The sequence below is a fragment of the Gadus macrocephalus genome, chromosome 20, assembly GCF_031168955.1.
Source record: "Gadus macrocephalus chromosome 20, ASM3116895v1".
Taxonomy (NCBI): domain Eukaryota; kingdom Metazoa; phylum Chordata; class Actinopteri; order Gadiformes; family Gadidae; genus Gadus; species Gadus macrocephalus.
This window is the reverse complement of record NC_082401.1, coordinates 9,963,555-9,980,877: the sequence shown is the minus strand read 5'-3', so window position 1 is coordinate 9,980,877 and position 17,323 is coordinate 9,963,555. Positions and strand designations below refer to the sequence as shown.

The 17,323-nt window shown below is 46.7% G+C and overlaps 1 protein-coding gene across 8 annotated transcripts in view; it reads right to left on the bottom strand.

Annotated features, from left to right (window-relative positions):
- Positions 1-17,323, bottom strand: part of lmo7a (LIM domain 7a) — a 49,144-nt gene that overhangs the window by 19,474 nt on the left and 12,347 nt on the right. For 6 of the 8 annotated variants that reach the window (XM_060040713.1, XM_060040717.1, XM_060040715.1 and 3 more), the window contains 4 exons: positions 12,318-12,424; positions 3,702-3,732; positions 2,705-2,818; positions 1,110-1,338 (listed from right to left, as the gene is read on the bottom strand). In XM_060040713.1, coding sequence (XP_059896696.1) covers positions 1,110-1,338; positions 2,705-2,818; positions 3,702-3,732; positions 12,318-12,424 — 481 coding nt within the window. Of the gene's footprint in view, positions 1-1,109; positions 1,339-2,704; positions 2,819-3,052; positions 3,083-3,701; positions 3,733-6,649; positions 7,619-12,317; positions 12,425-17,323 lie in introns of those variants that run through there. The other 2 variants (XM_060040719.1, XM_060040720.1) reach the window with 2 other exon arrangements.

Below are 17,323 nucleotides of genomic sequence, written 5' to 3'. Positions count from 1 at the left end.
GGTCTGAGGAATAATGGCCGACAAATATATGAAACCAAGCGATATGCTGTTGTGGCCAAAGTGGTCATTTTTGTCATTATCATAGGCATTAAAGTTGGGGCTGTGGTCTGGGGGCTGGACAGCAATCAGCCAATGGCGTGGTCTGGGGGGCGGGGGGATATACATTGACAACAAGCGAAAACTTGTGTTAGACCATTAAAAGAGGGGAGGAGGTCGGAGGGCTGGGGTGGGGGGTGCAGTGTCGTAGTAGCAGGACAAGCAGGGGTTGTGCAGAGGTAAAGGTTCCAGTGAGGTGTCTGCTGCCCTGAGCTCAGATCTCGGTGGCAGCTCGGGGGCTTAGAGCAGGGGCCCGGGGCCTCATCGTTTACAAGCTCATGTGGAAACCTGTGGAATGTCTCACTGGCCCCTCACACAGGGGTAGGTAGGTGGAGGCGACTGTAATTACACACTGACGGCCTCCTGACCAAGCCCCGCTGGGACGGAGTTCCTTGTTCTCACCCTACCTCATCCTTCCTAAGACAAGGGACTGATATCGCTGCATGCTATAACATTTACATTGTTTGCATCTTTCTATCTATCTTTGGTGTGGATAGCCACAGTTGTACCAAGGATATTCCATTACAATAACATTCCACTAGGGGGCGGTAGACATGTACAAATATTACATCCCTATACAAGTTCTAGCCTGCATCCCCATTCACAAAAGTACTGAGCTAGATATAAATATCCAATACAAATAAATACAACTACATTTAGCCCAGAACACAGTGTCCGAACAACACAACTAATTGCCAACGAGCAAAAGTGCACATGCTTATTTGAAGACCTACTCTCAAATAACACACACAGAGAAAAACACACACTGTGGCAACTGAAGTTCAACAGAGCAGAAAAACTGTGTTGTCAGGTGCCTGTGGGCGTCCGAAGGCAAGCATGTGTGGGACCGTACAGGACTGTCTATGAGAGTGTAAGTGTTTCTGTGTGTGTTCTCACGAATGTTCAACCCAAGAACACAGTTTTGTGTGTGTTTGTGTGTGTGCTTGCCTGTGTGCGATCGACATGTGCATATGTGCATACGCGAGTGTATGTGTGTGTGTGTGTCTTCCTACCCTCGCTACTCCCTTTAAGGGTGGCGTCAGACGAGATGCTGTGGGGTCGCGAGCCCAGGGAGTCTAGGCTGTCTGAGGAGTCCTCTTTACTGTATCCTTCTCCTCCTCCTTCGCCTCCTCTTCCTCCTCCTCTCAGCTGGAACAGCTCCTCTCGGTCAGAGTACCAACTGTCGCCAAAACCGCTGTCTCTCACACTGCTTCTCCTCGGGCTAGAACCTTCCTCTAGAGCCTGCCACACACATACACAGACACACACATGCACGTAAGCACACACATAAACATGCACATAAGCACACACACATACACATGCCGTTAAGCACATACACACACACACACACATACATACAAACACACACCCACACACACAAAGAAGATTGTAAACACACACACACACACACACACACACAGAGGCACGTGTATACACATACACCCAAATGTATCACATACACAACCAAAAAGCCACACAAAGCAACACACACAAACACACACACACGTCGTTTCTTTAACATTTTCAGCCAACATAGGCTGGAAATAATATGCTTTACGCCTCACTTTGTGCGAGGAGGACCTCCTGAGCGAGTTAACGGGTGATTGATTGTGTGAGTGTGAGATCTCCCACAGAGAGTCTGAATAGTTTTAAGTGCTAAGTCATGCAGTCTCGCCATCACGCGGTTGCAATAAACAAGAGTTTGCCTGACGCCAGCTACGACGGACCCAACCGCTGCTGTTGAAACCACCCCACCCGCTGTGATTCCCATTCAACATCGCGTCGCTTGAATCAATAGCAGGTTCTTGCTCAGGGCAAGTCGAGATGTCTCAATTCAACGGCAACAGAGTACGCCCCGTCGAAACATAAACAACACCTGGCGCTGAACGGCGTTGAGTGGCTGCATGCGTGCGGAAACCTGTCAGCCTCTTTCAGAGGACAAATCCACCACACCTCTGAACACTGGCAGAAGGTGGAATTGAGTGAAGTTAGATTATCGTGGATAAGCCATAGGTAAGCACAAGTAATCATACATAAACAGACTTGACTGTCTTGAGCCACTGCTGTTATTGAAGCCCCTTAAGCCAGGTGAATTACAGGTGGGATAAGAGTAACACTGGAGTAGAGTCATTAATCTAGCAGTCGACACTTCCCGAGGAAATGTTTTTTTTTTGGCGCCGATTTCACCTATCTTCAATATTTACCGTAGTTGAGGTATTACAAAGGCTTCCTCAAGGTAGAAATTAATAGGATGAGATGAAATCTAACCCATCTGCGATCGTGACCTGTGTGTGCTGCTGTAAACAGGAGTAAAATAGCTGAGTCAAGGGATCAGGTTACTTATGACTTAACAACGCTAAGTTGGTTTCAGCGGCCGGTATTCTGAGGCCCCCCCTCCATCTCATCCAATCAGAATCTTTCCTTCAAACATAGTCTACATACCAGGAAGGATACAGAACTACACAACACATTTTGGCTGTGAAAGAGGATTTAGCTGGCAAGATATTGATATTTAGTTATTTTGGATAAGTCCTCCTCGGCACGAAAGCGAGAAAACATAAACGTGATTTGCTTTGACAGATGGGCTGACATTTTTTGTTTTGTTTACCTTGGACAGTGCTGTTCCCAGTAATCCCTCGAAAGACTTGAGGTTTAAGTTAGGTCCATCATAGAAGGAATCATAGAAGGCTTGTCTTCCTAGCCAGTAAATGGTGATCAGCACCTGTAGGGCCAAAGAACACAAGAACATAATCATTTATCACTAGTACATTTGAATACAGCATTCACGCTATAATAGTCATGCATTGTATCAGTAAACTTTTAGCACCAGGTGACACACAGGGGAAATTTCTTGAACCTTCCATACAACAATCATGTTATAATTAGCAATTCTTGTGTGCATAAATGCCTTCTATAGCAGTGTAGTATTGCTTTATTTCCTATTAGCTTAGCTTACCCAGTGTGCTGATGAGTGTGATGTGTGGTGCGGAGCTACGCAGCCCGATTGTTGCCTTAGCCCTGCACTAATAGGAGGTCACCACTTATCAACAGCCACTACTGTGATGGCCCTGTTTCCAGCCCCATCCAGAATCCTCCTCTACTGTTTAGTCTGTGTGTGTGCGTGTGCGTGTGCGTGTGCGTGTGTGTGTGTGTGTGTGTGTGTGTGTGTGTGTGTGTGCTTGTGTGTGTAAACAGTAGCAGGTAGACCGTTGCTGGAAGAGCCAGGGCCAGTGTGATAGTGTCAACATAGCATGCCACTATCTCTGTATCAAATTCCCTTTCAGTCTTTAGTCCTTTTATTTTGGTATGTCGATTACATTCGGGACTACATTTGTCTATCCATGTGATGAAAAATAGGGGGACTTATGATGCAGAAAATTGAAACATAATGTTTCCCTTCACTTCCTGTGTGGCAAACATTTAAGAGAGCTGGAAATATGTAGAAGATATATACTTTTAACACACTGTGTTAAAAGATGTGAGTACTATAATGGACAGTATTCAAGACAAAAAAAGTTTGTGACAGTTGATAGGTGGACCAATCCACCAAGCATTCTCGCTGAGCTTTTATTTGTCATAAGACAGTGCTACTATTTTGCACTCACATTTTTTAGTCTTCTACTGGTTTCTTGTGGCCTGTGAGAGGAAAAGAGACAAAAGGGAAAAGAGCGATTTAATTACAGAAGCCATTGGAAAAAAACAATAAAATAATGGCAAGTGCGTTTAGGGCTCTGTGTGTGGCAGTGAATGAGCTGGAAAGTCCGAGCACAATCCAACTCATTCACTGCCAGCTCACCAACGCCTCACACAACAACATCACACACAACGAGCACACACATACAACACACACACAAACAAACCAACCCAGAATATCAGTTTGAATTCCTCTTTTGAGGCTACAGACTAGTATAGTATATATATACTGTAAATATATACTGTATATATGTATATGTATGCATAAAAGTATGCATATGCTGTATATATACACACACAAACACATACTACTTAAGACCAAAGAACATACAATAACTGCCTATGGAAGATAACAAGACTAGAGAATCTCCTTCCCAGGTGGACGTCATCCCAATCTGCCCCCCTCTGAAAGCTAAATTCCTGCAGCCAAGCATTCCTAACCCCTATGTTGATAAATCTTTCCCCTTATGTACACTGTGTGGACCTTATCATATCTAAACACAGCCTCTATGATGTCTCTATAAACTGTGATAATGCCCTTTGAAAGCCCGGCCGGGCGACAGCCTAGAGGTGCTGCGTGGAATCTGCCACGGCGCTGGGACATATCCCTCATGCAGTAATACAACATTAACACATTCCGTAGCCACCTGCGAGCGCTCCCGTAACCTCTGGGGACCGGTTGTTTCCCAGAATGCAATGCATCGCGCCAGGCCGTGTGCGTTATTTATCCCCAGGGGACTCGAAACAACTCGAGGCTGTGTCATGTTTTGTGACTCGACAACAAAGACGCAGCGGATTCCATCAAAGGAAAGACAGTGTATGTAAACACAAGACGAGGAATGGTGTCTCTAGGTTCAACCGTTGTCCCTCTGGCGTTGAATTCGGCCCGGAAGAACCAAGGCCAAACTACGATCCGTCTTGGATACACAGGAAGTGATTTATAGCGGCTGAGCAAGATCGCAGAACACATACGAAAACAGAACGGATGATCGAAAGAAAAGAGTGGAAATGCAATATTATTTGAATCTTCAAGCTATAAGCTTTCCATCACTGCCTCCCTCTCCCCATTTCACTACGTGCTACTAACCCTAGCCGCCGCACACACTCTTTTACTAGCTCACATACATAGCCCGAGTTTATTTGACGAAAGTGAATTTGGAAATAGATGTTAAAAAAAAAGTTCCACATCTTGCAAGATTTATGGGACCAATAAAAGGGTTGGAAGAAGAAGAAAAAAAAGACGTCTCTTGTGTTATTTGGATTTCAGCCACAAGGTCTACAATTATACAGATGTGGTGTTCTGGGCTGAAAGGGAGGAGAGTGGAGGGCCGGAGCGCCACAGAGCTGGTTACCTAATGCTAATTTATGGTTGGCGGTCAAAGCTGAACTCAAGAGAATATAAAGAGGGTTATTCTCTGCCCCGCCGTGCCTCCAGACTGTGCCGTAGCAGACCGACATCAGCTGAGTCCTCATATGAGCACCGGGAATCACCAATAAAGCCATCCATTATTTATTTTTTTGTAACAGTGGATCACAGGGTCAATGGAAGAACACAGTAGAATAACAAGCAGATATTAAGCAAACACAATGAAAAGGCCCGCTAGGACAGTAGGATTCTGTGTGTGCGTGATTTATTTGTGTATGTGTATGTTTCCCTTACCTAGTGTAGCTTCAACTCCACAGACTTCAGACACACCTCGACTAAAAAAATGACTACTGCTAATGTGTTTCTACAAATATTATGGTGGACAGAACAGTATAAGTAGAGAAGCTCATCTTTGGGTCACGAGACCCAAACCTCCGGAGAGGTCAAAGGTTGAGACGAGCCGCCAGTCGCTCAACCAGGAGCTTGCTCCATTGCTCCCCGTTTGCTTTTGAGATGAAAATGCAAAAATATTGAACCGTAACATTCTTGTGGAGTTCAGTAGACACTGAACTGCTGACAAAGTAGTTTTAGAACGGTGGAAAGGCAGGAAGGCCACACACGACCAATAACAGCTCCGAACCGCACAAGAGGTCCAAGCCAATGTCGATTTTCTGAGAAATAATCGTGCTTGTTCCTACCGAGGTATGTGCCAACTCAATATTATTGACCACAATGAATGGTACAATTCCTCTTGACTTTTCTCTCTCTAATATTTGCATTCGTATTTCGGTATTCAGTATTCAGAAACATGTGGAGGACAACAGTGTCCCACTAATACACGAAACACAAGCCTCTATTTAATTTTTCTTTTTTTCTTTTTTTTTTAACCTTTATTTTTCCAGATAAAACATTAAGAACAGTTTCTTATTTACAATATTGATCTGGTCCAAGAGGCCCCACCAGGAACAAAAGGTACAAACAACAAAAACACAAGCATGACCAATCTAGACAAATACAAAACGGATACACAAATACACAACCTATTTACAGAAAGAAAATAGAAAACACCAATGCACTATAAATAATAATAATAATTAAGATGGGCCAATGTTATACTGTGTGTGAAGGGTGTAATGCAAATTCTTAAGACACTTAGCGACAGTGAACCTACTTATGATAAGCCATCTATGAGACCAACTCGAGTTTGTCTACTGGCCTTTTCCAACACAGATGAAGAGAAGCATCTAAATTTAAATCCAGGAAACAAACCTGCACCTGTACTTGGGTGGAGCCGCACCCTGGGGTGTGGCTCATGTCATGCTAGTCACCTATTAAATCATCGCTGCTCAGCAAGGCTTTTATTTGACATGATAACAATGCAAGGACAAAGGTTGATCATGTATAATGCATTCACGATATAATGCTGAGATGACCTCGACAACCCAATACCAGAAATCCTTCCTCCTCTGGGTGTGTCCATGCTCGTCTACATACCTGTCCGACGCACACCACTTGTTCTGCTGCATTCATCGCATCGCCAGGAATGTCCTCTGCCAACGTTCTTCCTGCAAACCGTCCCTCTCCTAACCCTAACCTAGGTCCCTCCCCGCCGTGCCTGCAAGAGGCCGACTCCAGACAAACCAAATCGTTCTGACCCTGACCCCTTAAAGCCAGGACCACAAAAAGGGCTGGTTCCGTTAGAATCAGTCGGCTGTGACTGAGGGCAGTGTCAGGGGACGGTTGTGCCATCGTTATCGTAACACAGTGCAACCACTGTCGGCAGGGGACAGAGGTTGAGGCTGGCATTTCTATCTCCAGTCATCTGGGAAGGACAAACATTACCCTTGTGTCGGCCGTTTACAACCAGGGATGGAGCGTGTCGGTGTGGGAGTTTTATTGAGCCTTTTCCGTCATCATCCGTTTGGTTTCACCATCTACCCACGGTTCACCCGTTTCCCTACGACAAGCGAGAGTGACGTGACATTTCCAGTTATTAAAGTGAATCGATGCGAGATGCGGTTGGAGGAGAGGCCTATAATTTTTTTGTCGCTATCCATTGCTTGGAGCCATTAAGATCGGACAAAATTAAATTAAAAAAATCTTCCTATGTTTATGAAACATCAACCAGGGGCAAGATGGGAACAGTTTCCAGTTCCTCAGAAACACATAGACACAGTACTTGTGTTTTTTTACATGACTGGTGATGTGGTTGCGTAATCAAATCAAACCACACACCCACACAGCCAATCCTCCAGTCATTCAAATGTCCTCAAAGAGTTATTATCCAAGCACCAACCCCAGTGCCTTTAGGCTCGGACAAACTCCAGCTCCTGTCAATGATTGGCTAAATCGAAGGATGCTGGTCAGACTTTGACCACGACTCAGCAGGGGGGCTGTTTTACCACCTACTGGAAGTCACGGAACTGGAACCAACGGGCAAAGTGAAGAAACCGGTACTTAAGATGACCTCCATGATGGTGATTCTAACCAGACCCATGTCAAGTGTTTATCCAACAGGGTATAAGACTAACTGTAGACCCCTCTGTCCTAAGTAAGTAAGTGGAGGTGGAGCAGATGTGTATCTTTGCATCCTGAACAGGGCTTTTTGAGGGGCGGCGGGGGGGGGGGGGGGGGGGGGGGGTTTGCAGCTCAACAGCTAGAATAAGCTGAATAAGCATGTGCATTCCTCAATGGCTAACAGTACAGTGTGTAACAGGGTAATTACTGTGTACGATTTGTGCATTGTACTGTAATTTCCCCCCACCTAATCCCTTTTCACTCTGGGAGAAACCGGACTGAACAGAGGTCAAAGTGTCATTTCACTGGCTGACTGTGAGGGCGACCGGGGAAACATTCTTGAAGCCCTTATGTTTTTTTTTCAGAATGTGTTGTTAGGCCCGGTCCATATTCACTGGCTGGCTATCAAAAAGTCAGCCAGAAGCAGCAATTAAAAGAACCAGTTCAAATAGGGCGATATTATTTGGTACAGTGTTCTTCCAGATGCCCCTGATTCATCCACAGTACTCAAGGGCCCTCATTTCCTGGGCAGCAGACAGACCCGGTCAAACTTGGCCCCGCTGTGAATCACAGGCTCCGCGGTGCCAGACCCGACGCAGGCCTGCTCACGGGGCGTGTTGTACGGCTCGGTGACAAACTGATGATGTGGAGGATACTTTATGGTTGGTCACGCCTACTCTAATCTGCTGGTATCTCCACCATAACAGTTTTGTAATGATGCACGCCCCGATTTTCATATGGAAAGCATGCGGGTGTGTGATAGGTGGATCTGGTTTATCAGCGGGCTGGTTACAAAACACCGTCTCGAAAAGCAATAGAGGAATAAACTTCACAGAGCAGATGCCTGGTCGGGCCAACACCACGGCAGCCAATAAAGCTCAAAGGTCAGACACCCGAAAGACTTTATGGCCGTTGTGACCACGGAGCCATTGCCGAGTTTTACGGCCGTACCAGCTCGTGTTGCTCCCCGACGTGATCTTCGACACATAAAGAAAAGGATCCGCCGGCCAGCATACCTGCAGCCAAGTAGTGTAAAGTTCCTGCAGTTTAAATACCTTTCTTAAGTGAGGCAATTTAAGCCACTATCAGTACGTCATTTCGCTCCTCCATAGGAACCTAGCCACAGCCATCAATAGCCAAAACCACCAGACATTTTGATTACATTCACAGACTTACATTTAGGGCATCTGGCAGTCACTTTTTTCCAGCGACTTTTTTTAATAGCGATTTACAGTATTTACATTTGCTCAAAGTTCATAAAAATTAATCACACTATTCTTAAAGCTGTCCTAATTAACATCAATTGAGAGAAGATTAACTGAGGAGATATGTACAGAAGGACAGGCGGCTCCCATAGAAACAGAGCAGAACACCTGTCAGACCAGGTTAGGAGACTGAAACCACGGTTACAAACTGCTGATAAAGACAAACCGCAGATCTTTCCTCTGTCTCTCTCTCTCTCTCCCAGTTTCTCTCGACCTCTCTCTCTTTTGTTTTCACTCTATTGTTGTGTATTGGTCTCTCTCAGTATTTCTCTAATTGTCTTACCCTCTCACTCCCCTTCTCTCTCTCTCTTTATAATAGTCACTTTCCAAACCAGCCTGTTTGTTTAGACTGAATCTCCAGTCAACCCTGTTTGAGATTATAGAGGCAACTCATCTCGAGTCTTAGGTTTCCTTCCCTCTCTCTCAACAAAAACAACAACAACAACAACAACAAGAACACAACACGGCCTCATTAGTGTGCATGTGGCTGAACATCTAACCTCATATCATTCTCGCCCCAGGCCACTGAACCGACCCCACAGATAACATGGCGAGGGACGACTCAGCCAACCACTGAAAGTGATCCACCACGACTGCACCTCACTTACTTATTCATACCTCAGCCTGTAGGAACTAACACAAAACGTTTTCACATCAGCACCTAAAAACAAACAAGTCTCTGACTCTTGAATACGCATTGCATGTGTCATCCAGTCAACCACAGAGGAAAAGCCTCAATTACACACACAACACCACAAACCACTCAACCCCCCCCATTAATGTCCTGACAACAAACACGTAAACACACCCAAGCGTGTGCGCTTCCACAATCCAGATCGGAAGGAGAATGTTCCCAGTGGGGGTGGTGGGGGTTGAGGTTGGTTTTAGGGGGTGTTGGAGGACACGGCATCTATATTAAGCTCCGCTGCAATGGCTTCTGTCACCATATCAACCCCACTCCTCCACATGGCCCTCTCTCAGTCTCTCCAGGCCACTAAGAATAGCCTGGCCGGCCCCGGCCAAGACTGGCCACTCAGACAGGTCCCGGGGAGAAGTGTCACCGGGCTGGACCCACTGCCCCCCACCCAGCCCTGGGTCCTCTTGCGACGCCCCTCCCTATAAAAGAGTTTCAAGTTGCGATGTTGCATTTGACAACGTTTCACTACCTCGTCAACGACAGAGCAATGCGTGCATCTTTTGTGCCTTGTTGACTGCCGGCGTTGAATCAAAGGGTTTCTAAGTGGTTTCTCTGCCCAAGGGCTGCTAACTCTATTGTGTACAGTCATGAGGTTAGATCCAGAGTTGATCTGTCATTCGCAAAGAGTGAAACCATTAGGATGATATTCACCCTGTAGTATATATATATTTATACAACGGGGGACCTAAATCCAGCGATCTGATTGGTTCCCAACTGTTGTATAATGAGCGTATACATAACTGCTATGACGCCCGATCATTTTGTGAAAGTTTGCATATCACTCCGCGCCTGGAAGTAGAAAGTTACAAAGTAAAACATATGTTGGATGATGGAGAGGGTGTAAATGTTGTTACTCTGGGAGTGAGCAAGGCGATGGAGAGACTAACGGAAGCTTATGCACACGGCAAGTGAACTGCTCCATAGGATAAATTGCCGGCGAACCGCTCTATCGGAGCCTTCTCTCGGAGGGACGCTAATGTGTGTTGCATCGCGACTGTCGATGCATAGCGGCAGCCAGGAGGGACTACTTTTTTGTATTCTTTAATAAAACGGCTACTTTGACTTTCTTGGTTTCTTTTTAAATGTAGTGTGTCTATGACTTTCGTTTCGCCATAACAGTAACCGTTGTATAAAAGCTTCAGTCAGTGGCATGTGCTCATTATACCACTGTGAAGGGGGTCGCCGGCCCTCCGCTGCGCGTCGGAGCCGGACAACGCCCCTTAACAGTGGTATAATGAGCACATACCACAGCCTGGCATGATCTATTGCTTAAATATATTTATCATGATGTTCATGATGAGGTTAATGATGTTCACTATATTATCACCTGTTTAATGTAACCATTTGATCTCTCAGCGCTCTATACTGCCAGACTGGGACGAGGGTGTGGCGATCCAACAGGCACTCATGCTTGTTTTCTTTAAAGCTTCACAATATCTCAGTGTGCGTGCGTGTTCCAACGTCTAAGTGCGGCTCCCGTGATGCTTCTAGGGTGAGGACAGGATCACCGGAGTCGCCGTGGAGATGGGCAATGACAATGGGGTTGGCTCATGGGAACGATGGCATGCGATGTTCTGCCAACTTATCCAAGGAGCGGCCATAATAAACATAACAGCGCAATTAGGTAATTCTTGAAGCACGCACGCAGCGCCCTGGGTGGGTCTGAGGATAGATTGCACACTGCCAGTATGAAGCACACACAGCATCTGATAATACTACTCCTGCCACCTCACCCTAATGGTTTTATGATTGAATAATAAACAGAATAAGTGCGTGAGCTGAGCAGTATCTAGCAGCCCCGGCCCCTATTATGGGATGTATATTTCTGCCCGCATAGCGGCCTAGACATTGGTGTGGGTGTTGCCATGGCGAAGTCCGTCCGAGCGGACGTATTGTGCACTGAGCTCGGTCTGCTCTGTCTCATCTCACCGTCTCCCGAGGGCACACCTGTGGCCAGACTATAAACAGGTTGTGTGACATACCGCGCGTGACCCGGCCCGGCACGCACTCACACTCAAACGAATAACAGCAACTGACCTAAACCAACCAAACAAAACAAACTAAAACTACAACAACACAGTTCAGCCGCCCACGCGGTTAATGCTCCGAGCACGACTCCCCGTCTTCCCCCTCTCTCTGCTTTCTTTCTTCTTCTTCTGCCTTTGAAAAGAGAAATCCCTTTATGACCCAGCCTACAGCTGTTGGCAACCTGCACATGCTTTGTTTATTCAGATAATACTGACATCACAGTACGCGGTCATTTGTTTAAGCTGCAAAACGAGGAAGCGTTCCCGAAACAGACTTTGTTCTTTCCCCTATGGAATAAAAAGGAGATAACCAACGCTACGGGTGAAATGCTCTCTGAGCCTCAGCGCCTGCTCTGTCTATTTTGTGAAACAGTCGCTCTGTCACTTTCAGGCCAAGACAGGTTTGCCTACACAGGTTTTACTACAGCTCATATTTGTACTACAAATTGGAGTAAACAGATCATGTTTTACGAAATCCTGTGAACGGTGTTGAGAAGATCACCTTAAATCTCCCGAGGAAGTGTTGTATTCCAATATACCCCTGTCATGTGTTTATTTTAGGGTTGTCAGCCAAGAAGTCAATGTCTTATGTGTGGTCCACAGGGAATTGAGTGAAGCAGTAGAGGTCACTGTATGGAAGAAAGCACTGCACTTACTTGACTGTCACTCTGCTGGAGAGGTCTTGCAGGTCTCCTGGGTGAAAGAGCTGTGCTTCCTTTAATCCCAGCTTCTTGCAGGCTTTCAGGAAGACGTTGAGGTTGTCCTGAGCAGGGAACAACACATGGAGGAGATGAGGTGCTGTCTATCTATGTGTGTGTGTGTGTGTGTGTGTGTGTGTCCAACCTTTGGATACTAAATAGAGTAATCACACACACAGGCTAGTCCCAGTGGCAGGGACACAGTGAACAGCTTTGACTCTTCCAAAGTTCATGTCAGTCGAGAGAGCACGGCCGAGGGAGGGGCATGGGTGTGTGTGTTAGTGCGGTTGTGTGTGTATATGTGTCTGTGTGTGTGAGAGACCAGCGAATGAAAAATGACACAACACAGAAACACACACACCCACACACACCCACAGAAAGACACATGGGGGAGCAGCAAGGGGCAGGGCTGCATGACAGCGCTTGAGTGACAGCACCTAAAAAAAGCTGTAACTGTGTGCGGGACCGAGGAGGCGGAGTCAAGGAGCCAAACAGGGAGCGATGACATCAATGCCGAGCAGCCGGGCCACCGCCCACCCCACCATGCAAGGCAAGACTGCCACCCAGTAGCTCTGTGGCTGCACTGCCTCGCTGGCCGGCTGGCTGAGTGACCCGCTCCGTCCCGCCCACGCCCAGAAACTCCAGCCCCTCCTCTCCCCTCCCCTGGCCTTCACCGGTGAATACCTGAGTAATCAACAGGGAAGTGAGGTATTTTGTAGACAACGCGGTTGCTACGATACAAGAGGTCGGATGACAGGAGCCAGGAAATATTTCCCTCGAGCAAACCTAAGACGATCAGGGAGCGGCATGAGAGTTTCACTTCCTGCATCGGCAACACATGCAAACACCGGAGCGACCAGAGCCCTGGGCGGTGCCTGCCGTGCCTACACAGCCCTCGCCGGTCTGAAGTCATTCCTGCTGTTGTGTCCTCGCACTAAGGGTTGGCATGTCACTCTTCCCATTTTTCTTTTTTGTTGTTCAATTCTCCCACGCATGCGTGTTATTTATACATGCGCGGTTCCCTGGGGGGAATTGCGTGGCGGACCAACGCGCTTCCTCGCGTCGGCAAATGGCTTCAACATGCGCTGAGTTAATGAGGGGGTAGCCGCTTCTATGTTTAACCAGCAAACATGCTTATTAGCAAATGGCGGGAGAGAGTTGACCTCTGAGTCAGTTCCTACTGACGGCACTTCTTGCGGCAAAACGCAGTCGAGCCGCCGCCCCCCCCCCACCAAAGATCAAACGAGCCCTCAATGTGACACAGGTCACCCCCGCCTCCCCCTCTCCACCCTCCCCCTCTCCTCCCACTGCACTTGTGTAGAAGTAGCCAGTGTACACAGAGGCCTCCCGATGGCAATGTTTACCTATACGTGAAATTAGTGACGGAGGTTCACTAAGTATCGCTGTTGTGGTCTGCAAAACAAACTGCTCTTAAACCTATTGTGTGTTCGGACTGTGTAACAAAGTATGACCGTGTGCATTCCTTGGTGACGTCTTGTTTGAAGAAGAAAGACTTTTGGTGAAGACTTTTTTGTGTTGTCTGTACAGAGTGTACTGTGACTGCATCACACATAAGGGCCAACCCTGGTCATGTGAGTCACTGGCCTAGCACATTAATGCTCTGGCATGGATATCAGGTGAGATAGCCAGGATGATCTGCATCTGCTGTACACGTATGGGTAAACACTGGCTACAATGTCTTTCCCAACCTGTGGTCTGCAACTGGTCCGTGGGAAATGTTTAAATAATTCAAGACGGATAACCATTATCCATCCTTATTTTACGGTCTGCATAAGACTCGGTCTGTGAAAGGCCTTGATAATAATCGAGTAGTCTGCCTAAAGCCAAAGGCTGTGCACTGCTGAACTAGAGGTTTGGCCTCCGCTTCTGACAGCCAAACTAAAAAAGTAACAAGACTCACTGTGATCCAACCCTGTGTAGATGAACAACTTTGTGTGGTGTCCATATTAGCGATCGTCACCTGCATAAATACAGACCAATATTGTGGCGGTACCACGGTAATAAGCCCATACATAATAACCCCTATGACGGCCGGCCACCCGCGTCCCAGCCGCGCTGCATTCCGAGGGGAGGTGGAGGAATGTTATTCTGTTTTATGGCACTGTGTAATCCTGCTAAATAGGCTGCACCCATGCAGCGGCCACTAATCCATGGGCACAGGCACGGGACTCTTGATTTTAAAGGCCACCACACGACACCACAAAGAACGCTTGTGTTTCAGAGGTGTCCGGTTCGGCGTAATGCGCCTGTTCCATTTGCGTTCCTCCGGATGATTCTTTTCTTAAGTAGACCAAGCAGATAATGAATCACTTTTACTGGCCCTCTGCGAAGCTGGGGCCGTATCGCCCCCCCCCACCGCGGGCGCACATAAACCAATACAGTCACCGTACAACGTAAGCAGACCGGAGCTCAACCCAAAATGTTTCCCTTCCTCCCCGCTCCAAGCATCATACTCTGCAGTGTAACCAAAGCTTTGGAACAAGACGCTGGAACAGGAAAACATGAACACATTTTTGCGCACCCTCGTTTCCTGAGGCGATGCGTTTATGGCGGGGAACAGGGCCGATGCACGTCGTCTGTTAGCTCCGGCCCTCTGGACCGGGCCCTTTGAGTCTCCCGACCAACCCACGAACCCTTCCAACCCTTCCCTTGCCTCTCATGTGGCCAGCCCCCCCCACCACGGGCTTCCTGGTAGAGACAGCACTGGCTGGGGTCGCAGCGGGCCCCGCGGCCCCCAAAAGCCGCAGCCCTCGAGTGTGCATCAGGGACCTGGCACGGCGCTTCGCTCACACCAGAAACCTTCTCTTGGATCTGCAGCGAAACCAAATGAGCCAGGACCCGGGATCTGGGGCCAAAGTTACTCACTATTCCACAAAGACCAGAGATTTCCGTTTTTAACCCGCTCTCTCTAAATCGGCCCACATTAGATTCTGCCACAGTTGAAGCCTGCTATTGAGTTCAAGTGGCGAGCTGCTCTTTTTTTCGAGACTGCAAAACTTAATGGGCTGATATGACAATGGCTGCAGCCCTTATAAATATACTATATTTTATATATAAATACTATGTTCTACTTGCGTTGGACAGCTAATGAGTTATGCTTGCAATGGTGCTTTCGTTCAGGACCGATCCTAATCACGGCCAAATCACAAATAAAATAACAATGACGACATTCCTCTTGTCCTTTGTGCATTGTATTTTTCTTCCAGATGCACTTATGTAAGTTCAACCGACCAGAACAACATTTTTTCCCAGTTCCTTCCTGTGTAAGAACATGGCCAAAGGAATTTTTGCATTGCATAAAAAGTCTACCCTCAACAACTGCAACCACAATAGAATAACAAGATGGAAATTGAATTGAAACTAGATAAACCCATATATTGAAATGTAATATGCATATTTATGTTTATACATTTAAATGTAAAAACTCTGTATCGCAGCTTCAACTACAGCTGAGATTCAAGGGAATAATACACAATTAAATAAACGTGTGTGATAAATCTGTGGCAAACGTTTAACGAGACGCTCGTGGAGTTATTTATAGGGATTAGCGATAAAGGAAGAGAGCAGAGCACTCCAAACTAATCGAAGACAGAGAGAAGACAACACTCCACCAACGCCTGACAGAGAACAGACATTCCCACAGCACCCACAGACCAAGCCCTCTTCAGCCTCTTTCCATTCACCCCCCCTCTCCTCCTCCGTTTGGCGGGCAGTCTTTTGAGCTTTGGGCCAGCTCAGGAGCCTCTGCATTTTACTGGAGAATTTATGATCAGGTTTTGTTTTGTTTCCCAATTTGACGGCATTGGAGACAGCGTGCAGGCGGCAACCGATCCAGACGATAATTTCCCCTAGTTACCCCAGCAGGTGTCCTGGGTGGTTGGAACAAGTAACGGCCAGACTTTTTTTTTATCTGCGTCATTATGATGACGCAGATTTGATGGCAGTTTGCTGTGTGATGTCAAACTCTGTGTTGTATCAAAGCAAATACTATCAAGGCTTTTAAGATTTAACTCACCTGCCCTCTTTCTGCCCCTTCAATTGTATGCTTATGAATGTATTATTGTTTTTACCTCCTGTATTTTCTCTTTTTTTATATAGCTGTGTACTTCTAGAAAAAAGAAAAAAGCAGTAAATAAATAAAATGTTTTATCAAATATTTGATGATATCACGTATTGTTATTTTGCTTTATTTTCCCACACCAGGTCTTAGTGCCAGCCTGTTTCTGTTCGACCCGACCTGTCAATGTCCTGCCAAACATGTTGAGCGTCACAGGCCCACTGACGAGTAACCAAACGCGCTGGGGTTAGGGCTTAGTGTAATTCCTCCTCACAGCTGGAGCCAATTACACCCACGAAAGACAGGGCGAGAGAGAGAGAGAGAGTCAGAGAGAGCCAGAGAGATAGAGACAGCGAGAGATCAAGAGAGACAGAGAGAGACAGAGAGAGAGAGAGAGATAGAGATATAGAGAGAAGGAAAGAGAGAGAGATAGAAAGCAAGAGAGAGAGAGCGAGAGAAAAAGAGAGAGGGATAGAGATATAGAGAGAAGGAAAGAGAGAGAGAGAGAGAGAGAAGGCAAGAGAGAGAGAGAGAGAGAGAGAGAGAAAGAGAGAGAGCTCTGTGAAGATGGGATGGGACCAGGGTAGTGAGGCCCAACCCTACCCTACCCTACACTACCCAACACTCGCTCCAAAACACTTATGTAACAAGACTGCTTGTTACTTTGGCCAAGAGTCGTTAGTTGAAAAAAAAACGAACAAAGATAATAATACGTTTTCCAATGGATTCATTCAGCCTGAAGGAGCGGGGGAACAGTTGTGTAATTAAAAGCTAAGCCCACTTTCCCCTCAAACAAACCCCCGTTCCAATAATACAAATGTAATTACAAGCCTGATAGAAAGAGCTAAGATAATGTTTTGATTGAAGGCCGAAGCGAGACGTCCGT